The sequence below is a fragment of the Caretta caretta genome, chromosome 12 (assembly GCF_965140235.1).
Source record: "Caretta caretta isolate rCarCar2 chromosome 12, rCarCar1.hap1, whole genome shotgun sequence".
NCBI lineage: Eukaryota > Metazoa > Chordata > Testudines > Cheloniidae > Caretta > Caretta caretta.
Window position 1 is genome coordinate 6,536,876 of NC_134217.1, and position 25,062 is coordinate 6,561,937.

Here is a 25,062-nt window from a genome sequence, read left to right on the forward strand (position 1 = left end):
CACCTCCCGGCATCCAGATAGCATGGTCCTCCAGGAGTGTGGCTTGGGGAAACCCAGGAAAGCGGCAGACCAAGCTGGGCCCTTCAAGGTCAGCATTACGACAGGGAGGAGGGCGTGCTGGAGCTCTCATCCTCATAGGGGATTAGGGAGGGGACATTAGAAGGCCACAGGAGATAGCGGGATGGGGAGGAACAAGCCCACCCAAACCCAGCTAGTGAGAGTCGTTCCAACCCCTTCCTCCCCCTATCAACTCAGCTCCACCAGACCTGTCTCTTGCACCCCACCCACCCAACAGGCCTCAGGAAGATGACCGTGCATTCTCCCCTTCCTCCAGGCCTCAGAGATTGTGCTGGGGGCGTGCTCTTTGGGCTGGCTGGGTCTCCCACACTTTCTAGCCTGTAGGAAGAAGTCAGATTGTTGACGTTCACCAACTCCTTCCCACTTGTTTTCCAGACAGCACCTCCCTCCCACTCTGAGACAAATACCTACTAAGGTCTGATCGCGGGGTGGGGGGAGTCCCTGTGAGTCGTCCCTTACTCCCAGGCCTGGCAGGGGCAGGTGGGTGATCTTGCATCATTCGGTCAGAGAACCCCCTGCAGCTGAGCTAGGGACAAGACTCCAGATGGAACACAGGCTGCCATGAAAGGAGCCTCTGAGGAACAGGAAGTGGTGGGGGAAGCCAGATCACCCTCATCTCCTGCCTTGGAATTGTTCACCCTCCCATCTGCTTCAGAACCTACTGCCCAGCTGGGCGCTGCCCGTCACTGCAGCCAGCCTGTACTCCAGGCTGTGCCGAGGGGAGCGGTGGAGACACTAGGAACAGACAAGCACTTGATTCTTGGCCACCTTCTCCACAGGGGCCCAGTGGCTACCAGACGCTCAGAACCTTGCGGAGTGCAAGCTGCCATTCTTCAGTTGGGCCACATGATGTCACCCTCGCGGCTCACAAAGCCAGCTACGCCCTCAGCTCAAATCCAGGTGAACTAGTCCAGCCTATAATGGCTTCCCTTCAGCGTGGGCAAACACTGCAACTAGTTTCAGGTCAGCTAGTCCTCCTAGCTGCATCTCTATGTGGAAGTTATCCAAAAGCCCATGCTCCGAGAAACGGATCTTTGGGACAGATGCATATCCCAGAACGCACTGGTAAATTTATGGTTATAGGACAAGCTGTGTGAGGAGGAGAACAATCACACACACACACACACACACACACACACACACAGAGCCAGGGCTAGATCCCTTGCATTTGAGCTAAAGGAGAGCTCCCCTAGCTGGTGGCTGTAGTAGATCCCTTATCCACCTTGTCCGCTGAGCCACTAGGGGGCAACATCACCCACACACAAAGCCAGTACGTTACAGATACCCCATGCTGTTGGGTGAACAGATCAAACCGAGGCTAGGGCAAAGCAAGGCAGGAAGCCTTTCCATACAATCAACACCTCCTCGCTCGGCACAGGCACCTCCGTGTTGGGAATGAAGGAGGCTGACAGGCGGGACGTACGGGGGGACGGTGGGGCAGGAAGGCAACTCACGAGCTCGGTATCCTGGCCTCGCAGCAGTGGCTTCTCCTCGGTGAATCGCAGCTCATGCAGCCCTGCCATGGTCACTTCCTGCAGCAGCAGCCCTGCAGGGGGAAAAAAACCCAGCACACAGGTCAGCTGCCTGGCAGCCAGCCTCCTAGCACTGCCCACAGACCTTCAGCCTGAGCTCTGGGCTGGAGCTGGCGAGGGCCAGCTGCAGAGGAGAGCAGCCAGATCTCTGCTGTGCGCGCCCCAAGGATCAGCTCTCCCATAAGGTCCATCTGGGGTGGCATCAGGATGGGGCTGATGTGCCCAGCACATGGCGGCTCTCTCAGCAGGCAGTAGCTGGTCCCCCGCATGGACAGCCATAGCAGAGGGGCCAGGGATTGACTGGGCCGTGGAGTCTGACCCTAGTCGTGCCTAGAGGGGGGCGCATTGGTGGGGTGGGTACAGCTTGCACTACTGCTGCCCACGCTATACAGGTTCGGGCAGCGGGAGGGGAACTTCCCCACCAAGGTGAGAGGGAGGGTCTGACAGGCTTAGTGCCGCTTGATGCCCCCTCACCTTCAGGGGGACAGGCACGTGTGCATGATGCCTTCACCCAACTGCTCTGCCAGGAGAGGGCACCCTGGGGTGCAGCCTGTGAGACCCTCCCACGTGGGGAGGGAGGCTCCTGTGTGTCGCTGGGTGACAGACTCTCCGGAGGAATCGCACCCCAGCTCCTTGCTTCAGCCACGAGCCCGTTACCCGAAAGAGGGGCATGTCCCTCACCGCTCCAGGGGCCCTGGGGTTTAACCTCAGTGCCCTCATCCTAGCGCACCCCGCTGAGCTGGCTGGCCCAGGGGGACCCTTTGGGCTGAAGCCCACAAGCACTGACAAATTTGTGGGCAGCGTCTGGCTGGATCCTCCAAGTGGTCATCGAGGGCAGGGAGCACTCTGGGACTTGGGAGAGCTGGGTTCAAATCTGTGCTCTGCCACTGACGTCCTGGGTGACCTTGGCTGAGTCACTTAGGCCCTGATTTTTAAAAGTATTTAGGCAGTGCACCACTCAGGCTCCTATGTCACTTCAGCATTGTAAAGCTAAATCCCACTGAAAGGGGCCCAGGATCCTCTGTCACTCAGGCCAAGCTCTGCAAAGGTATTTAGGTTCCTATTTCCATTGAAGTTAGGAGCCTAATGACCTTTGTGGAGCTGGGTCTTAGGCCTTGCAACACTGAGCAGAACGGCGCCTAAAGGCATTTTCGGCCTCGGTCTCTCTGTGCCTCCGCTCCTGCTTTGCGCCACGAGGATAACAGGTCTGCCCTGCCCACCGGGGGTGCTGTGGGGAGAAATGCCTTAACACTTGTGAGGGGTGCGCAGGGGTCAGGTGAGTACCCTGGACAGCTTGATCTAGAATCAGGGCCATCAGTTCTGCAGGCTTTGGAGCTGTCGCCCCCTAATAGCCAAGAGTTTGAGATGTCCAAGCCCCTGGAATAAATCGAGATTACCTATGGAATTGCAGGGTAGACTGTTACAGCTGCATAACCCTCAGGCATATCAGACTGGGCTGTCACAAAAATCCTTCCTTCTGCTCTGTGTCCACATGCAAAGCTGCACCAGTTTCAACGAAAGGTGCAACTGAAAGTGAAGTCAGTTGAACTGATGCAAAAAGCGGTGCGGACGCGCTTAAATCCACAGAAACCTGGCTGATTCGGTTTAAGCTCCTGCTGATTAGGAATAAAGCTAAACTAAACTGAAAGCAGCTGCTCTTAACCAAGCGTCCATGCCGGAGTTTGCACCAGATTAACCCATCAGTGCACCCAAGTGCACGTACAAAGCCCCAGCTTGTTTGAGGTTCAGAGGCGAGGGAAAAGCTCAGCTGGAACGGCCCAGGTTTGCAATCTGAGCTATGGGGAACTGTTGACTCTTAACAGCTACATATGGAACCCACGCAAGTCAGCGCTGAGCTGGCTCGAACCGTTTGGGACCTTGGGAAACTGGGCCCAAGCTCCTGCTTGGCAACAAGACAAGAGCTTCACTTTCTTTGCACAGGTCTGCGCTTAACTCCATCCTGTGAGCAGAAAGCTGGTGCCAAGCAGCGGTTACCTTCCGACCCATTGCGGAGTAAACTGCAAGAGCATGATGGTTAGGGCCCTGCCAAATTCACCATCCATTCTGGTCAATTTCACGGGCATGGGATTTTAAAAATCGTAAATGTCACGATTTCAGCTATTTAAATCTGAAATTTCACAGTGTTGTAATTGTAGGGGTCCCGACCCAAAAAGGCGTTTGGGGGGGGTCCCCCCTTACTTCTGCGCTGCTGCTGGCGGCAGCGTTGCTGTCAGGGCTGGGCAGCTGGAGAGCCGTGGCTGCTGGCCGGGAGCCCAGCTCTGAAGGCAGAGCCCACGGTCAGCAGCAGTGCAGAAGGAAGGATGGCTTGGTCTTTACTTCTGTGCTGCTGACTGCAAAGCTGGGCCCTCAGTCAGCAGCTGCCACTCTCTGGCCGCCCAGCTGTGAAGGCAGCACAGAAGTAAGGGTGGCAATACTGCGACCCCCCTAAAATAACCTTGTGACCCCCCCTGCTAATCCCCCAATTTGAGAAATGCTGGTCTCTTCTGTGATATCTGTATAGTATAGGGTAAAAACCCACAAAAGACCATATTTCACAGGGGAAGACCATATTTCACGGTCTGTGACGCGTTTTTCATGGCCGTGAATTTGGTAGGGCCCTAATTATCATTTATTATTTGTATTGCCACAGCACTTAGGAGTCCTAGACACAGCCCCGGACCCCGGCATGCTAGGGGCTGTACAATCACAGACCCAAAATAACATCCCTGCCCCCAGAGAGCTTCCAATCTAAGCTGGACGGGTTTAAACAGAGATTTCAACTGTGCAAAAGATCTTGGAAGAGGGGGGAAACAAGCCTCCCGTGTATACCCTGGAGGGGAGGGAGACACAGCAGGGAGATGCTGCCAATAAATTTAATCTCAGCTGCACAAAGCAGTTTATACACCAATCGTTTCACCCGCCCCAGCCACCTCTGGGGTGCTATATTCCACTGCACAAGAGTTTACGACAGACTTGAAGGAGGCTGCATCAAACTGACCGAGCAGCAGGGGATTCAGCATGTAGAGTCCAAGCTGGAATTTCAGGCAAAAACTCTCCTGCTTCTGTAGAAAGAGCCACAGGATTGTGACCACACATGGCCAACCTACCGTGAAACGTGGCACCATCCCAGCAGCACCACCCCCAGCTAAGGGCCAGCCCCGCTTGACTTCGGACATGTGTCAGGCTTGCCGCAGCACAAGGAGGCTACACACAAAGTGATACGATGGGGGACTGGAACAAAAGCCTGTCCTCAAGGGGTGCGCCCACACCTGAATACTGCAAAGAATACGGAGAGCAGTGCTTGGTGTGGGCCTCCCCACCCCCCAAGAGAGAACAGAGCCCCTCCAGCCACACAACAGCTAGAGCCTGGAGTAATACCCATGGATCTGAACTTCTTCTACCCCATCTGCTGAGCTAAGCCTCAGGCTTGAAACACACGCACGCCTACCTAGGAGACATCACAGCCCCTCCACACCCTCTCGTTTGTACTCTCCGCCCTCTATATATAGCCTGAGCCAAACCATCCTCCCTCTCTCACTTCCCTAGAGAGGTGTCAGGCAGCTGAGATTAATTAACTCCCTTGTAGACAATGCTGGGTTAGAGGGCAGGGCAGCAGCGTGAGGATGCCCTAGTTTGCCCATTACAAGGCATTTGCTCATTACCCTCCTGTTGCATTTCTGCACTGGGCTCCTTAGCTCAGCACGGGGGGCACTCCCGCTCCGGAGCAGCTTGCAGTCGGGTAAGTCTTGCCCTGTCCCAGGGTCCAGGCTCTGCAATGGAGCAACGAGAGCCACTGCCCTGGGAGTGCAGGGTAGGGGGTCTTAAGTAAGGGCTTGTCTACCAGGAAAGTGTTCCCAGTTACACCGGTATAACTAAACCACTATAGTTATGTTTGTGTGACTACCCACACGGACACACTTTTTCCAGCACAGCAGTGGCATTAGGCAGTTTAATTTACTCTGTGTTGGAAGGGGTTGAGCTAATCCAAAACAAAGCTGCTTTTTGATTGGAATAAGCGTGGTTTGAGCATTAGCCTGCTAAACCCAGGGTTGTGAGTTCAATCCTTGAGGGGGCCATTTAGGGATCTGGGCCAAAAATTGGGGATTAGTCCTGCTTTGAGCAGGGGGTTGGACTAGATGACCTCCTGAGGTCCCTTCCAACCCTAATATTCTATGAAAGGCTATGAAAGTAGTCCCACCTTCTTAGCATCAAAGAGGACGCCGTTCCCATGTAGACAAGCCCTAAGAGGGTTTGGAGACTTCAGCAGGGCTACCAAGTCTTATCCTGCCCCTAAGAGACAGCTGTGCATACCCACAGGCCACACTACTGGGCAGGACTGGGGAACTTCTGCTCAAGAGAGGCCCATGGATATGACAGCAGAGGAGTCATGGCCCATGGGCCAAAATGCAGTGAGGAAGTTTTTATACACACAGATCATGAAAAAATGGGTGTTTATCACTTCAAAAGGTTTTCTCTCCCCCCACCCCACGCTCCTGCTGGTAATAGCTTATCTAAAGTGATCACTCTCCTTACAATAACAGCCGTGTTAGTCTGTATTTGCAAAAAGAAAAGGAGTACTTGTGGCACCTTAGAGACTAACCAATTTATTTGAGCATGAGCTTTCGTGAGCTGTAGCTCACGAAAGCTCATGCTCAAATAAATTGGTTAGTCTCTAAGGTGCCACAAGTACTCCTTTTCTTTCTCCTTACAATGTGTATGATAATCAAGGTGGGACATTTTGTAAGGAGAGTGATCACTTTAGATAAGCTATTACCAGCAGGAGAGTGGGGTGGGGGGAGAGAAAACCTTTTGAAGTGATAAACACCCATTTTTTCATGGATCTGTGTGTATAAAAACATCCTCACTGCATTTTCCACTTTTATGCATCCCATGAAGTGAGCTGTAGCTCACGAAAGCTTATGCTCAAATAAATTGGTTAGTCTCTAAGGTGTCACAAGTACTCCTTTTCTTTTAGACATACCAGGCAAGACCTAAGGGAGGAATACATTCACCTGGAGCATTCAGTTGCACAACGTGAAAACCAAACAAACAATGAAAGTATCAGGCAACAGGAGCGTTGGGGGGCCGGGGGGAAGGGCAAAATCACCCAGGCCGTGAATACCACCACAGCAAACTCCTGGTGTTTCCTCTAAAGAAAACGTGCAAACTGTCTTGTGCTATTTGCCTGTCTTTAAGCCCGTACCAGGCTTCTCATGGTAGAGTAATTTCATTATCCTGGTTATCTTAAAAATGATAGGACCGAGGCTCAAGTCTGAGCAGAACTAAAGAAGAAATCCCAACTCTCGGCATCTCTGAGATAGAATTAAGTGAAGGGAGAATCTCTACGTTTCTTCTTCCTGTTCTGGGGCAGCCATTTGAGGGTAAGAGGAAGCCTGATTCACCTCTCCCATTCCCGGCTGTACATCAGGAGTAGCGACCCTGGAGTCACATCAGTGCAGAACTGGTGTAAGTGAAGGGACAGTCAAGTCTTTTGAATTGAGGGACCAAAGGGGGACAAACTGTAAGACCAAGGGCCAAATTTTGCCCTGCTACATCCATGAAACCCCACTGAGGTCATGGGTGCTCCAGTGGAGTAACCGAGGGCCAAACTTGCTCACCTGGAGTACAACAGAATTTCAATATCCCCCTATCAAGTAGAGGCTGATCTCAGGGGAGAAGTACTAGCCCCACTGAAGACACTGGCAGTTCCACCACTGACTTCAGTGGGTCCAGGATTTCCCCCATTCTGAAGCCAGCAGGACAGAAGGGCTAGAAGCCTCGGCCAGTGGAGAAGTACAGGACCAACCTGCCAAAAGCGTGACTGGGGAAGTTTCCCCAGGTTGGATGTGGGGATGCATTGAGCAGAGAGAGAGGAAGGAAGCACCAGTCAAGAGAGCCAGAGCCCAGGGACCCTGACAAGCTTGGTATGATCGGAATGGCTCTGAAAGTGGCCAAGTGGTGCGGGCCCCTTTCGCAGGACTCATCCAGGTGCCTGGCACAACAGGTGTATGTCACAGGCGTATTCGCTTGTGCCTGACGGAATCAGAGACTCAAGGAGAACAACACTTAGGCCCACGTTATGCACCCGCAGGGAAAGAAGGGCCCAGGAAATTGTGCTTGCCAAGACCGTTGCCCAGAGTAAGGTTGCAGAGGAAGCAGGGGGATGGTACTTGCATCCCAAGGTGAGACACACCTTAGACACCCCCTGGCTTAGAGTCAATTCTGATCTCACTGATGCCAACGTCAATCAGCTGTAACCACCTTTGTAACCTATGGGGATTCAATGCTGCAAAATGGGTGCAACTCCATGGACATCAGTGGATTCATTATTCACCCAGGCATGAGATGAGAGTCAGGTGCAGAGCCCTCAAGACCCACACATCCCAGAAGCATGTTTTGCCCCATGGATCTGGTGCACTAGGCAGCAATGAAGTGGTTGACTGATACCTCAGGCTTAGGCCTCATTTCCTCCTCCCAATGGAAATCTTTTCTATTTAGATTTCTTTTGACAACCCAGGGCTCCCAGCCAAGGTAGGTCTGGTAGGTCTCTACTGATTCCCACACCATCCCCTCCTGGGTCTGTGCAGGAGGCTAGCGGTGATACTGGAGAGTCACACATTGCTAGCCAGCGCCAGCTGGTTTCCTGGGTGTTCCCAGCAACAGTAGCCCTACATCATTGATAGGGAGAAGCACCTGGCTTCGTTAGTGCACCTGGACTGCACCGGGGACAGATTGTTCCTGTTCCATCCAAGCCCCTGGCCACACAGTCCGTGGCTCAGCTGTATCCATGGAAACTGGACGACCCAATGCAGACAGGATGTATTTTTAGATGCCAAATCTCTCCCCAGCTGTTCTGACGCGGGGCTTCACGTGCAGCCATTGCGCACCACGCATGGCAGAGGGCGCTGCCTGGTAACTCTCCCTGCTCCTTGAGTGATGCGGGGCGGGGGGGGGCATGCGGGGTCATGTGCCCACCCCCAGATTTGCGGCTTGGCTTGTACGGCGCATGCTCACACGGACTGAGCATGCTCAGTAATGCTGCTGAAGCCAGTTGCCCTCACTCTGCCACTCCCCCCCCCGCTATCGGTATGCACAGGTCGTCTCTACTCCACTGGGTATCTTGGCGCAACCTCTGGGGAGCTGAGTGGCAAGGGGAGGTGGCTATAAAAAGGGTGCAGTGGAGACAGCGGCATTGGAGGGATGGACTGAAATAGGAAGGAGCTGGAGCGGGAGAAAACAAGAGTGGCAAGGGAGTGTTCATCTGCTCCAAATGCTCTTGTAAATTGAGCTTCTGGCTAAGGCTGGTCGAACATTTTCTGTCAGAACTGCAGGGGGGGGATTAATGCAAAATTGGGTTTTCAACCAGAAAACGTTTTTGGGTGGAAATGTCTGCTCTCTCCTTTTTTTTTTTTTTGTTAAAGTGACTGCCCAACCCAAAAATACTTTGAGGGTGAAATGTTGTTGAGGTGCCTCATGGGAGTTGCAGTATAAGTGCTTTGTTTCTCCCATTCTTCTCGAGAGACTGGGATTCCCAACTGGACTTCTTCTCCCATGATGCACTGCAGCCATGCAACTGCACCACTTCCCCTCACCAAGAGGGTAGTCTGACCAGGGAGCCTGGCATGTAGGAGAGGCTGAAGGCAGAAGCACCCAAACTACAACTCCCATGAGGCACCATGGTGGCATTTCAGAATATTTTGAGTTTGGATTTTGCATTGAAAACTCTAAACTTTCCATGGAAACGGTTGACAAAAACAAATCTTCTTCATTTTTGCTGAAATTTTCCACAGAAAAATCCTAATTTTTCAGATAAGCTCTAGTTCCAGCACTGGCAACTCAGAGCAGAAAGTCCCCAGCTCATGGGAGGCCTTTGGGCACGACTCCAATGGTCACCCTTTACAGAAATGTCCTGGGGAATTTCATGGAGAAGACGACATTAACAGGGTTCTCCAGGAGATACTCTATCGACCTATGGAGTTCAACAGGGAATGAGCCTCCTGCTACAGAATTCCATGGGCTGTCCAGGAGAGAGACTTCTCTGTTCAGTTCTGCAGACCTTTTCCATAAGGGCGACCCCAGTAATGAGGTGGTTAATGCCTCAGTAAAGCAAGAAGGAGCGAATGCTGTACAGTGTGATGAGCAAACTGCGCCACAAAGGGAGCCGCAGGCCCAGTGAACTCAGCCCTGCCAACAAGGTCGGGGGCTGCATTTCCCAAGCAGCACTTGCAGCCCTCTGTCAGGGAGATTTCTGGGCTGAGCCCCCCTGAAGACCCACCCACCCCCAGCACAGACCCAGGGGGGTTTCTATTCTAGCCGAAGAAATTATCCCAGGTGATGGAGCGTTCGGGCGGCACGCAACACGCAGATGGCGGGTTAACCCAAAGAGTGGTGGGGCAGACCTCTCTCTGATCACTATCCCACATCACCATCACGGGGCACAACCATGGCTTTAACCCCCGACACACTTGAGCATTCAGCACAGGGAGCAGACCATGGCTGCACAAGAGCAGCGATGACCGCGGCACATCCATGGAAGGGTTAAAAAAAGTCTCTCCCCCCCCCCCCAGCTCAATATGGAAGAAACCTGGCACCTTTAACATGGCGGGGGGGAGGATTTTCATCCAGCCCCAGTTCAGGTCGGCAACCTTAAGGACATCAGAGAGGCAGCTGATCGATCATACAGCAGCAGGGAAAGGTCAGGCTGGCTGGGCAAGCAGTTAACACCCAGTTAATGAGCAAACCTCCAGTCTCCAGGCACTTGGAGAGGAAGGATGGTCCAGTGGTTAAGGCCCCAGCCTGAGACTTGGGAGATGGGAATTTTCTGCCACAGACTTCCTGTGTGATCTTCAGCAAGTTCCTTAGCCTCTCTAGGCCTTGCTTCCCTACCTGTACAATAATGATAATGCCTCACAGGGATGGGGGTGAGCTAGGGCCATGGGGCCAGGCTACATAGATAGATGGGGGGTACTATTGTTAGTGTTACCCAGCTGCATCCATTTATATCTTACTGGGGATTCTCCCGCAGTTACCCAAGCTTGGGTGCAGGAATTTGTCCCTTAAATGTTATTTTTATTATATAATAGTTTGCCCTTCCACAGGGGAGGATCTCATAGCATCTCAGAACATTGTGAATACAGCCAGCCAGCACCCCCGGGAAGTAAGGAATGATCATCCCCATTTCACAGCTGGGGAAACTGAGGCACACACCAGCAAAGCGGCTTGCCCAGGTTCATGCAGCAAGTCAGTGGCAGATCTAGGAACCAAGCCCAGGAGTCCCAGCTCCAGTACATTAAGGCTTGTGAAAGCCATATTCTCGCCCTGCCAAGGTCCCAAGTCCACAACAAGTGAACAAGCCCCAACACATACAGCCTCATGGCATAACACAGCAGCCTTCCTATTCGCGAGAGCTCACCTAAGTCTCCGTGCAAACAGCAGAGCACATGCACTGTGGAACAGCCCAGCCCAGGCTCCAGACTGGGTCAGCTGCTTGCTGGGTCTCCTTCTCTAACAGTGCATAGCAAAAAAAAATTTAACTACATCAGAAGCAGGAAGTCTGCCAAACAATCAGTGGGGCCACTGGAGGATCAAGGTGCTAAAAGGAGCACTCAGGGAAGGCAAGGCCATTGCGAAGAAGCTAAATGAATTCTTTGCATGAGTCTTCACTGCAGAGGAAGTGAGGGAGATTCCCACACCTGGCCATTCTGTTTAGGTGGCTAATCTGAAGAACTGTCCGAGAATGAGTGTCAGAAGTGGTTTTGGAACAAACGGATAAATTAAACAGTAATAAATCACCAGGACCAGAAGGTATTCACCTAGGAGTTCTGAAGGAACTCAAATATGAAATTGCAGAACTACTAAATGTGGTATCAGAGTAACAGCCGTGTTAGTCTGTATTCGTAAAAAGAAAAGGAGTACTTGTGGCACCTTAGAGACTAACCAATTTATTTGAGCTCATGCTCAAATAAATTGGTTAGTCTCTAAGGTGCCACAAGTACTCCTTTTCTTTTTGTAAATGTGGTATGTAACCCATCACTTAAATCAGCTTCTGTATCAGATGACTGGAGGATAGCTAGGGTAACACCAATTTTTTAAAAAGGCTCCAGATGCGATCCTGGCAGTTACAGGCTGGTAAGCCTAACTTCAGTACCAGGCAAATTGAGTGACACTATAGTAAAGAATAGAATTATCAGACACCTAGATGAACATGATTTGTTGGGAGAAGCGTTAAAGTGGGTTTTGTAAAGGAAAATCATGCCTCCCTCATCTATTACAATTCTTTGATGGGGGCCCAATAAACGTGGACAAGGGTGAACCAGTGGATATAGTGTACTCAGACTTTCAGAAAGCCTTTGACAAGGTCCCTCACCAAAGGCTCTTAAGCAAAGTAAGCAATTATGGGATAAGAGGGAAGGTCGTCTCATGGATCAGAAACTGGTTAAAAGACAGGAAACAAAAAAGATAGGACTAAATCTAAACTAAACTTCAGTTTTCAGAACTGAGAGAAGAAAATAGTGGTCTCCCCAGGGAGCTGTACTGGGACAAGTGCTGTTCAACATCTTCATAAATGACCTGGAAAAAGGTGTAAACGGGGAGGTGGCAAAGTTTACAGACGATACAAATTTACTCAAGATCGTTAAGTCCAAAGCAGACTGTGAAGAGTTACAAAGGGATCTCACAAAACTGGGGGACTGGGCAACAAAATGGCAGATGAAACTCAAATGTTGATAAATGCAAAATAGTGCTCATTGGAAAACAATCTCAACTGTATATATAAAATGATGGGGTCTAAATGATCTGTTGCCACTCCAGAAAGATCTTCTCTGAAAATGTTTGTTCAATGTGCAGCGGCAGTCAAAAAAGCGACCAGAATGTTGGGAACCATTAGGAATGCAATAGATAATAAGACAGTAAATATCATAATGCAGCTTTATAAATCCATGGTATGCCCACACCTTGCATACTGTCTATCATTTTATGGCAATCATCATCAAATGCCAATGGATTGACGACAATGATGATGTGCAGTTCTGGTGCCCCATTTCAAAAGATATATTTTAAAATCATTACAGGGATGGAACAGCTTCCATATGAGGAGAGATTAAAAAGACTGGAACTGTTTAATCTTGAAAAAAGACAAGTAAGGGTGGATATGATAGAGGTCTATAAAAATCATGAATGGTGTGGAGAAACAAGCATTATTTACCTATTCACATAAACACAAGAACCAGGGGTCACTCAATGAAATTAACAGGCAGCAGGTTTAAAACAAATAAAAGGAAGGACTTCACGCAACGCACAGTCAGCTTGTGGAACTTATTGTCAGGGGATATTGTGAAGGCCAAAAGTATAACCGGGTTCAAAAAAGAATTAGATAAGTTCCTGGAGGATAGGTCCGTCTATGGCTATTGGCCAAGATGGTCAGAGATGCAACCCCATGCTGAGTGTTGCTAAGCTGCGAGAAGTGGCATCTGGGCAATAGGGGATGAATCACTTGGTAACTCTCCTGTTCATTCCCTTTGAAGCATCTCACATTGGTCACTGTCAGAAGACAAGATACTGGGCTAGAGGGACGACTAGTCTGACCCACTAGGGCCATTCTTGTTTTTACGTGGTCGCTAGACCAGCTCCCCATCCATAGCTCTCCAGACGCCCTCCCGCAGCTCTCTGTACACAGCACGGGCCAGATAGGGTTCTTCAGGTTTCTCCCCATACCAATACACATCCAACCACTCCATGAACCCACACAAACAGTGCAGTCACAAAAACCTGCTGGCCCAAAAGGCTTGAAAGGTTTGCAGCTTGCCTACAGCATAGGGCACCTGACTGGGAATCAGAAGGCCTGGATTCTATTCCTGGCTCTGCTATGGATTAGCTATGTTGCCTTGTGTCATAAATATAAAGGGAAGGGTAAACCCCTTTGAAATCCCTCCTGGCCAGGGGAAAGCTCCTCTCACCTGTAAAGGGTTAAGAAGCTAAAGGTAACCTCGCTGGCACCTGACCAAAATGACCAATGAGGAGACGAGATACTTTCAAAAGCTGGGAGGAGGGAGAGAAACAAAGGATCTCTGTGTGTCTATATGCTTTTTCTGCCGGGGATAGACCAGGAATGGAGTCTTAGAACTTTTAGTAAGTAATCTAGCTAGGTATGTGTTAGATTATGATTTCTTTAAATGGCTGAAAAAAGAATTGTGCTGAATAGAATAACTATTTCTGTCTATCTTTTTTGTAACTTAAGGTTTTGCCTAGAGGGGTTCTCTATGTTTTGAATCTAATTACCCTGTAAGGTATCTACCATCCTGATTTTACAGAGGTGATTTCTATTTACTTCTATTAAAAGTCTTCTTGTAAGAAAACTGAATGCTTTTTCATTGTTCTCAGATCCAAGGGTTTGGGTCTGTGGTCACCTATGCAAATTGGTGAGATTTTTTATCCAACATTTCCCAGGAAAGGGGGGTGCAAGTGTTGGGAGGATTGTTCATTGTTCTTAAGATCCAAGGGTCTGAGTCTGTAGTCACCTAGGCAAATTGGTGAGGCTTTTTACCAAACCTTGTCCAGGAAGTGGGGTGCAAGGTTTTGGGAAGTATTTTGGGGGGAAAGACGTTTCCAAACAGCTCTTCCCCAGTAATCAGTATTTGTTTGGTGTGGTAGCGGCCAATCCAAGGACAAAGGGTGGAATATTTTGTACCTTGGGGAAGTTTTGACCTAAGCTGGTAAAGATAAGCTTAGGAGGTTTTTCATGCAGGTCCCCACATCTATACCCTAGCGTTCAGAGTGGGGAAGGAACCTTGACACCTTGGGCAAATAACTTGGCCATTCCATGCCTCAGTTTCCCCATCTGTAAAACAGGAGGGCCAGTGTAACTATTCCTTTGTAAATCTCTGCAATCTAGAGATAACTGTGACTGGTATGGCTGTGTACTGGAGGTAGAGCTGACTCATTGCAAGGTGTTTCTGAAGTCCAAGCCCTGCATCAATCACTGTGGCGTACACACCAAGGCAACATGCTTCATTCAAATGGCAGCCACTTAACTAGCTCTCTCCCTGCCTGACTGGGATAGTGGCTGGGGGCAGAGATTCAGTACAATATCTTTCAATGGCTCTGAACAATGGATTATTGGTGTTCCTTGCCTGTTTAATTGGCACAGAAGGTGGTGCATGCAGCCAGTTTATATAGCTAACAGGAGCAAATCACAGTTTGCTAGCACGGGTTTCCCACTCCACCTTCCTCAGTTCTCATCACGCTGCTTCCCTGCTCTGTTACGGCTGCTAAATAACTCCTCTTGCCTTCATGTGGTTTTCTCTAGCCTTTTCATGCTTTTTTTTTCACAGCAAGCTATGCCATTCAAACAAATCTCGCCAGCACAACTCATCCCTGTGAACCTCTGAGGGCCAGGGGCATTGCTTAACAGGTGCTTTTCCCCCTTCCGTCAGGATCCGTGCCAGCCAAGAGGATTCTACCATAGTAAATAATAAGGCCACCCAAAACCGCACTGATCAAGGGGATGTTACAGGTGAGACTGCAAGCCACAGATGCAAAGATATTCAGAGCTGAAGGGGGGATCTGCACATGGAAGATCAAACAGCATCACTGCAGCACGTGAATGGCCCAGACACCAGGGTAAGAATGGAGGGTAGACCTCCGGTAGCTTTTTCGTAGCTCTGCAAAGTCCACACATTCGACACTCAATGGGGTGCCCCTGGCGCGGGCTCCACTTAGGACATCTCACCTACCACTGAATCCCAAAATGGCCTCAAAGATCCCATCTTTGGTGGGATACAGCCCTGCCCCAGTGTTTAAACCCAGCTGTGAACTATGGCTGTGGGCCAACCATGTTCTGATATGGTTCCTACCTGCCTGTGTGAATAGAAAGTAGTGGCCCATGTTCTCCCCCGGCTGACAGCCGCACTAGGAGTAAGACTGCTGCGACAGCCTCCTTGCTGGGGGATCATCCAGTTCTCCCCTGAGATGGTTTTATCTCGGATTGACAGACACCTTTGGGGACCCATCTGCTTAACCCACATTACTGGCTTGGACAGAGCCAGGGCGGTAGCACAATTCAAGCAGTTAGTTCTCAGAATAAAAACATGATTTAAACAGTGTCAAAGGACACTCACGGTGTCAACAGGGCAGCCTGGCAGAGCTCCCCTAGCAGAGACGCGATCCAGGACATGGTTCCTTCGCTTGACAATGAGAAGCCCTGTTATAATGCACGACCATGTTTCAGAGCAGCAGTTAGATAGGTATTCTGACAGAGCGGGCAGGGCTTTAAGAGGAGATGGGCTCAGCGTTAGCCGTGACATTCCCCGCACACAGCATGCTGGGGGCACTAGAATATGCACAAGCCAACAATCTACCTGCCTGAAAACTTGCTGACTGGCCCCTTCCCTAGTGACTAGTGGGCGCTCAACACGGCATCCCAGTGCTGACGCATTGTATTCATGGAGGGGATGGCCCTTCAGTGCCTAGCCTTGTGCTGCAATCTCACGGCCAGGCCGAGGTATCGCAGGGTCTGAGAACTGTGATGACTGAGTGTAACATGCAGTACATACACCAGGACACAGTGCGAGTGAAGGACAGAGCCACACAATCAATTTTATCTTGACTCTCAATTTTCAGGCTTTTTGGAAGTTTGAGGCAGGCAAAAGGACTTGAAGGAGAATGGAAAAGCATTGTCCCTTTTAGCTTAAGATCCCAGAACAGAAATAAAACAGCTTTATACTGAAGTTGCAAACAAACAATCGGAAGGTACATTCCCCCCGTGCAGGGCTCTGGGGTTCCCGGCAATGGCAGGTAACGGTCCTAAAGCAAAGCAGCTTCCCGTGTTTCTGGCATTACTCCAGGCACTCAGTCAGCCACACAGTAGTTGGGGGAACACTCGGTCCTGCCAGGAGATTAAGCGGAGGAGAAACTCTGGGGTGGCTCAGTGTATTGGGGCTGAGGAGTACATTCTGCCAGCAGTTTGGATTCTCAGAAGAAATGGAGTAGTTGAAATGGTTTGGACCACACTCAGCACAGACATAAGGAGGTGCATCTCTCTACCCCATTCCTTGGCAACACCATTCCACCAAGAACAGAGTCCCTGCCAATCTCTGTCTTCAGCCCCTCAACTCAGGATTCAGACCTGGTCCCAGCACAGAAGCTATTTGAGCAGCATGTGTGGTCAGACTCCTGTGCTCTTCCTATCAACAACCTACAACACACCAGATCACACAGTGCTACTGACCTGCCCTCGTGACCAGGCAGGATGGGCAGCCTGATGCTAGCCTAGGTCATCGCATCTCCCCAGCAGATCTCCGCAGTGATGCTCCTCCTCCTCAGTGAAATCCTGCAGAAGCTAAGCCTGCCCCCTCTTCTGTTCAACAGACTCCTATGGGAAATCAGCAGGCACCGCAGGCTCCTCTGCCACGGGTGTGCTGATGCCACCCTGCCTTGTACGTCTATCTCAGCAAACTGCCCTGCTGTGTGCTCTCGCACAACGTCAGTGCCGGCCACAGACGGACACCGGGATGAAAACAGCTGCCTGGAGCTCTGCCCAGAGGGGCGCTGGAAAGGAAAACGGTTTGAGGAGCCAGCGACCTTCCCCTCTACTCCTTGACTGCCATCCTACTGCAAAGCTGCATGGCAGTATTAGACTTATCCTTGCTCTTGGGTAACCAGGTCGAGAGAGACCAGGAAAAATGTCTTTCCAACTTGCCAGGAGACCATTCCCTGTCCTCCGAGGCCTGGCAACTGTAACCCACCATGCATCACTCAGACTTACTGACTGTAACACCCTCTACATAGGGCTAACAGCCAAGGCCACCCAAATTCCACCTTGCCCAACATTCAGCTGCCCACCTCCTGAGCAGGCCTGGTCATGGGAAGAACATCACACCCGGGCTCCGACTCAAGGCCTGCATGCTAATCGTAGTGCGTTGGGACCAAACCGTGTTATAACCTGGTCAGGGCACTCCTGTGTTCTAATGAGATCCCCTGGCACAGCAGACCTGTATATGGGGGCCCCACATGTGTTGCCATCTTTCCATCCACAACCCTCCAATCCAGCATCACTGGCCCAAGACACAAACAAGGAACAGGTACGGTAGGACTCTTTGGGAGAGGGAGACTGGGGATTTTCTGTGCAAGGTCGGAGGTGGTGGAACACTCCCACCGAGAGTATCACACTGTGCTCTCCCCTGGCCATGTTCAGAGCCACGGGCTAATCCCACCAGAGTGCAATAGCCTCACCACACTAACTGGGGAGGAGACTTAAAGCAAAAGCCAAGAGACTGAACCCCAGGGGAGCCCAACCAGAGCCCATGTGGGCTTGTCGCTTATGCCTCTTATTTTGCTGTACTTCAGTCCTCAGATTCTGCAATGACTGGCTCTCTCTTACCACAAGAAAGAGAACCTGCACTGAAGCATAGAGGAGAAACACCCACTTGTTCCAGGGCTCAATTTAACTCCATGTAACACAGCCGGAGAGTCTGCTTCCAGGGGCTAGCTCTCCCCCTAATCCCACACTGCAGAAAGAAAAGCCTCCTCGAATCTCCCTCTACATGTGTCAGGCAGGGAGTGCTGATGAATGGACGGGCTGTTCTTTGCATTATCACAGCACCTAGAGGCTGCAGCCATGATCAGGCCCCATTGCGCCAGGCACTGTACAAAGTGAGGGCCAGCCCTGGCCCCAAGGAGCTATCAGAATAAAGGAGCACGTCCTGCCTTTGCTCCCAGAGACCCTCTCCTGCAGATCCCAGAGTACAGGCAAAGAAGCAAACGAAAGGCAACCACGTTGGGCTTTCACTGCACCGGCGAACTACAGCCAAACCTCCTGGAGAAGGAATAAACTGTACGTCAGGGAGAGAATATTTATTATGAAGCTTCGGGAAGGATTCTAAGAACGGGAGAGGGAAAGAGCAGGGGAGGCTATAAAGAGCAGTGTCCCTGTAAGGGCGGCGCAAACAGATCACACAGTGCCCGCCGTTACGCTCATGAATTACAATGCTGCACTGGGGATCTTTGAGCAAACTGAACGACTTGTTGGCTCCCCGGCGGTTCTGCCTGCCACACACGCAGGCACTGCCTGCTCGCACGGCGGCTAGTGTGTCAGCATGCCTGCTTGGTGCCGGCCCCCACTCCTTAGGAGTCCCATCACGGAGCCTTTGGGCTAATACAGGAATCCTTGATCGACGGGGAGTAACGAAACCACCTCCCGGAGGAGCCAGGCCTGGCCCAGCGCCAAATGGAGGAGCGAAGGAGAGTTGGAGCAATCGGAGGAGGAGGGACGCAAGGGAAGCGTTCAGGAGGAGACCCTGAATCACGAGTGTGTAGAACAAGGCCGCAGCGAAATAGGAGGCAAGGGAGTTTCGCCTCCCCCCATCCCCAACTGGCAATGGATGGAGAAAGCTTACATCAGAGCGTCACAGTCTAACTGGAGTCCCTGAAGAGGGGAGGGGAGGGCACCACTGGTTCAGTGTCAATACCAAGGGAAAGCATCCTCATACAATTCATCTTGGCCCCTTGCAGAGCACATTTTTCCCCAGTAGGGTCTGCTCCCTTCCCCTCCCCACTCTAGGAAAGATCAGTGGCCCCGCACACACGGCACCCCAGTTTGGACAGATCCCAGGGCAAGAGAATCGGCATCATTCTCCAGCATCCCTCCAGTCCCTACCCCAAGAAGCCCAGGCCGGAAGGCCACCCAGCTGGTGCCAACATTCTCGCTGCTTTCACAGTGCCTTAGACGCCAGCGGCGGGAGAGTCCCATGCCAAGGGAAGCTCGCCCCCTACTGGTCAACAAGAGAGCAGCACGTTCCATGCGGGGCACGGGCCCAGACACGAGGGTATGTGCGCACTTTCACATCCACTCTGTCACATGGAAGGCTGAGGTCTGGTTCAGTCTCGTCTGTGTAGATGGAACCATGTTACAGATTTCTATTACAGCCCTGATCTTTCCTGATACTGTAAAACACTTTGGTCCCCAAAGAACTAAACCGTTTTATACATACATCAAGCTGGTTAGGTGCTATTGTGAGCTAATGAGATCCCCAAGCACAGCAGCCTTGACCGTGAAGAGGGACCCATTATATACTGATTGTCTACATGGGCTGCAGCTATGGCTGACTGTAACCTATTCTCCACCCCCAATCCCCAGAGCTCAGAGCAGGAAAGCCAAAAAAAAAAAAAAAGCAGCCAGACAGCGCAGGAGGGTTTGGAGCAAGAAAGAAAACAGACAGTACCCATGCCTATTCCAGCACTTTCCCTGCAGCAGCTCCTCCAGCCTGCCATAAGAGGGACCCTGGCTTCAGCCACATCTCCTTACTCGCTTGGTGACACTCCAACAAGGTGGGTGCTCATAAAAACCAGCAGATTATGCACAGATTATGGAAGGTCAGCTTCCAGATATCCTGTCTGGGTCCCCCACCAGTTGGTCATGGCTTCCCTCGTTACAGACTGGGCTGCCTCCTCCCCCAGCTCCAGCCCTTGCTGGGGTGCAGGGGATTAGCCTCTGGAGGAGATCAAGGATCTCTTCGGGTCTGAGATGCAGGAGCGCTGGATTCTATTGGCCTAGACAAGTCATGTTCCCACTTTGTGCCTCAGTTTCCCTATCTGTAAAGTGCAGATAATGACACTGTCCTACTTTGTGATCTACTGATTAAAAGTGCTATAGAAGAGCTAGGGATTATTGTTACAGCAAAAAGATCCTACCAGAATATCTCCATATTCTCCTGTTGGGGGCCATTACTGCAGAGTACTGCAGTAAAACCAAGAGTTAGAGTTGTTCTTCGGGGTTGTGAATCCTGCCCCGCAAACATGATGAGGAGCTGCAGCTAATTCAGAGCCCCAGACATATTTGGGGCCAAGTACAGGCCCTTTTCTTTGCCACCTCATAGCCCTATCATAGGTTGGGGGCCCCAAACACACAGTGCCCCCATCAGAGGGACCCGCTGCCATAGTACACCCTGAATTGCCCAGTCACAGCATCCTGGCAGATGCACGGGCTGTTGGCAACCAGAAGCAACACAGGGAAAAAGCCAAGCGAGATCCCCAGGTACCGTGGGTGGGCAGGCAGTGGTGCCATTCGGCAGCAGGGGAAGTCAGGACTCTCCAGTGCCCATCCTGTCCGAGGAACCCTGACGCAGTACGGGGGTGCTGACCCACCCGCACATACCAGGGTTTGGGATCAATCACTGGTCCTGTGGAGGAGGAGGCAGAAAGCATCATGCGTCACATAGGGCATAACTGCGGCCTCCTGCACGGAGAAATGGCCCCCTTCTCCATTCCTTAACCACCCCCCACAGCAACAGGCAGATTACCGAGCAGGATGGAGGTCAATACCCCAGAAAAAACTGCTGGCTGCAGGGAATTTGCTGGTCACTGAGGAAAAACAAACTAGACTTACATGGCACTTCACGTTTCCAAGCACTGCACAAACATTGACTAGCTAAGGAGAGAGAAGGATCAGGGAAGGAGAAAAACTGCCCCCAAAAGTGAAAGATACCCAGACTCTGAATCAACCTGGACTCCTGCAGCCAGCCAACCCATCCCACCGCCTCCTGTTCAGGAGTCAATAAATAAGAACTCTCCACCACTATTTTCTTGCATAAAGCCATATCCCCACCCTCTCCTCTAGACAGACACCTGACCAAGGGCTCAAGCCAGTCTCTGATGAGGTCTGCGCCTGGGGATTTCCCCCGACTTGCAGGATTTTGCCCCAAGTCATTATGCCACTGCAGTGCCGCTGAAAGTAGCTATATCAATTTAAGAATCTTTGCTTGGGCTAGAAGTAGGAAAACCCATTCGACTTTAGCTTGGAAAGTAACTTGGCCATCAGCCCAGCAGACGGAACAGTGCCTTTGGAATGGTGTCGAAAAAAAAAAACAGCATTTACCTGTTAATAATTCTATCTTATGTCCCAGAACCTTCATTGTGATTCGTATTCTCCCAACAGGTGAAAATGGCAAGGGGGGGGGGGGGGGAGGGAAGCTCTTGGAGACAATCAGTAAGGAAAATCCACTAGCGAGGGATGATCAGAGTCCTCTGAGCCCAAAGCAGCTTGGATCAGGAATGAGACAGGGCGCCTGGATGGAGTGGGAAGTGCAACATGGAGCATATGTGTGTGTGTGTGAGAGAGTGAGTGAGAGAGAGAAGGCGAGAGACTGGCTGTTCAATGCAGATAGGTAGGAGCTTCACCCATTTCACAAAAAAAGACAAAAAAAACCCCACCCCTCACTTACGCTGCAAAAATGCCAGGCACTAAAAAAGCCGATAGCCTGGCACCGCACGGCTGGGGTTTTCCAGGCACAGATGGACCGCCAACTCAGGCTGTGGGCTCGGAGACAAAACCCCAGCCTCCCCCCCTCTTCTCGAACAAAAGAGCAAAGCTTTCTCTCGCTACACAACAGTTGTCATGTCTGCAACGCTGTGGGGGGGGGGGGGGGGTTCTGCCGGCACGCATGCAGCAACAAGGGGCGCCGGGAAAGCAGGGCTGCTTCCCAGCTCCAAAGAGGGACGCCCACCCTCAAAGGCCAGGCTACCGAGGTGGTGAAATGCAGCCCGATTTTACCTTTGAGCGCTATACAAATAGGGCCCCGTTTTTAGGGCCGCCGCCGGGAAGCTCGTGCCTGGACCAACCAGCTGCAGAAGAGCCAAGAACCGATCCCCCCCCCGCTTGCGTTTCCACCTCCCTGGGTCCGATCTGGGCAGAAAGGCTTTACTGGGGGAGGGGGGCATTCTCGTGGGGGTGGGGGTGACTTCCAGGAGGTGGGGAATGGGCACGGGGGAAGGGGGGGGGAGAGACACGGGGGGGGGGGCCGTGCCCCCAAGACTCACCAGATCAGTGCGATGCAGGGCGGGGGTCTCCGGCTGCCCTCTGCGCCTCTCTCTTTGCAGCCTCCCGGCGGTAAAGTCCCCACGCGCGGGCGGGTCGCGAGCCCCCCGCCCCACCCCGCAGGAGCCGCCGCCGCCGCCGCACCGCGTCGCCCCCAGGCTCCGTCCCGGGGAGGGGGGGGCAGGGGAGGGCTGTAAATCCACCCACGTGCGGGGGCTCGTCTGGCTGGGGCGGCGGGAGGATGCGGCTGCCGGCGGCGCGGGGTTTGCAGCCAGGGGGAGGGAGCGGCTGGGCTGCCCCGCTTTAAAGGGGAGAGGAGGCACCGCTGCGGCGGGGAGGGCTCGGGGCGCGTCGCGCGCAGCGGCGGCGCAGGGAGCGGGCGCACCGGGCAGCCCCGCGCGCGGCGCGGCGCGGCGCGGGAGGGAGGGAGCGCTCAGCCCGGCTCCGGCTGCCCGCCCGGGGTGTGGGGACTGGGGCTGGCAGCTGGCACCGCAGGGGGGCCCCGCGAGGCCGGGGGCGTGGAGGGGAGAAGCCTGGCGGCGTCTAGACCCGCACCCGCACCTGCAGAAAGGGGCCTGGGGGTTACAGTGGAGGAGAAGCTGGGTACGGGTCAGCCCTGTGCCCTCCTTGCCCAGACGGCGAATGGCATCTTGGGCTGTAGTAATAGGAGCTTTGCCAGCAGATGGAGGGACGTGATTATTCCCCTCTGCTCTGCACTGGTGAGGCCGCACCTGGAGTACTGCGTCCAGTTTTGGGGGGCCCCCCCCCGCTACAGAAGGGATGTGGAAAAATTGGAACGAGTCCAGCGGAGGGCAACAAAAACGATCAGGGGGCTGGGGCGCATGGCTTATGAGGAGAGGCTGAGGGAGCTGGGATTGTTTAGTCTGCGGAAGAGAAGAATGAGGGGGATTTGATAGCTGCTTTCAACTACCTGAAAGGGGGTTCCAAAGAGCATGGCTCTAGACTGTTCTCAGTGGTAGCAGATGACAGAACGAGGAGTAATGGTCTCAAGTTGCAGTGGGGGAGATTTAGGTTGGATATTAGGAAAAACAATTTCGCTAGGAGGGTGGTGAAGCACTGGAATGCGTTACCTAGGGAGGTGGTGGAATCTCCTTCCTCTAGAGGTTTTTAAGGTCAGGCTTGACAGAGCCCTGGCTGGGATGATTTAGTTGGGGATTGGTCCTGCTTTGAGCAGGGGGTTGGACTAGATGACCTCCTGAGGTCTCTTCAAACCCTGATATTCTATGATTCTCACATCTGTTACCCCCCTAAAGATGATGGTGAGCCCAGGGCTAGGGTGCAGCCCCTCTGCTCAGTCCACATGTGCTGGAGCTGAACCTGCTGAGGTGCTAGCCAGGGCATGTGAACTGCAAAGCCTGAGCCTTGACTTTAACTAGGGGAGAGTGGCTAGTAGCTACACCTTGCTGCCCGTTCCTGCACCAGCCCCTATCATAGCCCTATACTGAATGCAGCCAAAGTTTTGTTTCTTAGCCTCAGTGGCAGGGCCTTGTGCTTTTGGAGCAGGGGGATCTATGTTCTGTCCTGACGGTAGCCCATTAGCAGCCCAGTAAACCCCATATTCCACTCCAAAACCCAGCACTCACTGGAACCAGTTGAACATTTTCAACAGGAATTTGTAGCAGGAATGAAAACGTTTCCGCTTTCCACATTACACACTAGTTGCCAAAGCCACCAACTGACACTGATTTATAAATGATTTTTAAGCATCTCATTTATTTCCCAGCCTATGTAAGTCACGGTTTTGACCTAAGGTCAGTTGCTTTTGCTTCCTTTGAGCAAGAAAGAAGTTCTAGGCCAAAAGCTAGCGGTATGTTAAGTGCCGTGTTTAGGCTGAGATTGTAAAGGGCAAATGCTGCCCTCTGAGTGTGGAGCGACCTGGACTGGTACAGTTACGCTGCACATGGAGGCAGGATTTAGGGATGCTGTGCAGGGGATCTGCAACTCGAGCATACCTCAAAGCTCCATGAAGGCTCTCTTTGTGGTATCAATATCTCCTGCTCACGCTGGAGCCAATGGGAGCTCAAGGTTCACATTACCTCTGAAGAAATCCATTTAACCACTCGCAGAGTAACAAAGGCATAATGACGCCAAGATGCAGGTGTTATGGAGCCCTTAACTTTTGAATGATCATGAATTTATCAATTTTAAGACCAGAAGGGACCTTTATGATCATCTAGTCCAGCGTTTCCCAAACGGTTTTGGCCACAGAACACTTTTTAGCCTATTACAGAACACGCATAATATTATTTTGCAGTCGTTTGGTTTTCAAATAAAAAATTGCGTTATTTAGGCTCAAATATATTTTATTGTATAAAACAAAGCAAAAACACAAATTTAAAATAACGTGAACTAACCATTTCTAACTGGGAAGCGCGCACAAAGTAGTGCAAAAATCAAGTGCAAGAGTCAAAATTAAATTCTAGATCCTTTCACGGAACACCTGTTCACATCATGTGGAACACCAGTGTTCCACGGAGCACAGCTTGGGAAACGCTGATCTAGTCTGACCTCCTGCACGACACAGGCCAGAAAACCTCACTCAGTAATTTCTGCATGAAGCCAATAACTTCTGTTGGAGCTATAGCATAATTTAGAAAGAGATCCAGATTTTACTGCAAGCGATGC

The 25,062-nt window shown here is 51.7% G+C and overlaps 1 protein-coding gene across 2 annotated transcripts in view; it reads right to left on the minus strand.

Annotated features, from left to right (window-relative positions):
• NDRG4 (NDRG family member 4) overlaps window positions 1-22,547 on the minus strand; it is an 82,685-nt gene extending 60,138 nt beyond the window's left edge. The window contains exons 1-2 of one of the 2 annotated variants that reach the window (XM_048816675.2): window positions 22,419-22,547; window positions 1,533-1,624 (exon numbers count right to left, since the gene is read on the minus strand). In XM_048816675.2, the coding sequence (XP_048672632.1) occupies window positions 1,533-1,601 (69 nt within the window). In that variant the 5' untranslated portion in view covers window positions 1,602-1,624; window positions 22,419-22,547. Of the gene's footprint in view, window positions 1-1,532; window positions 1,625-22,418 lie in introns of those variants that run through there. The other variant, XM_048816674.2, reaches the window with a different exon arrangement.
• Window positions 22,548-25,062: the final 2,515 nt, after the last annotated feature.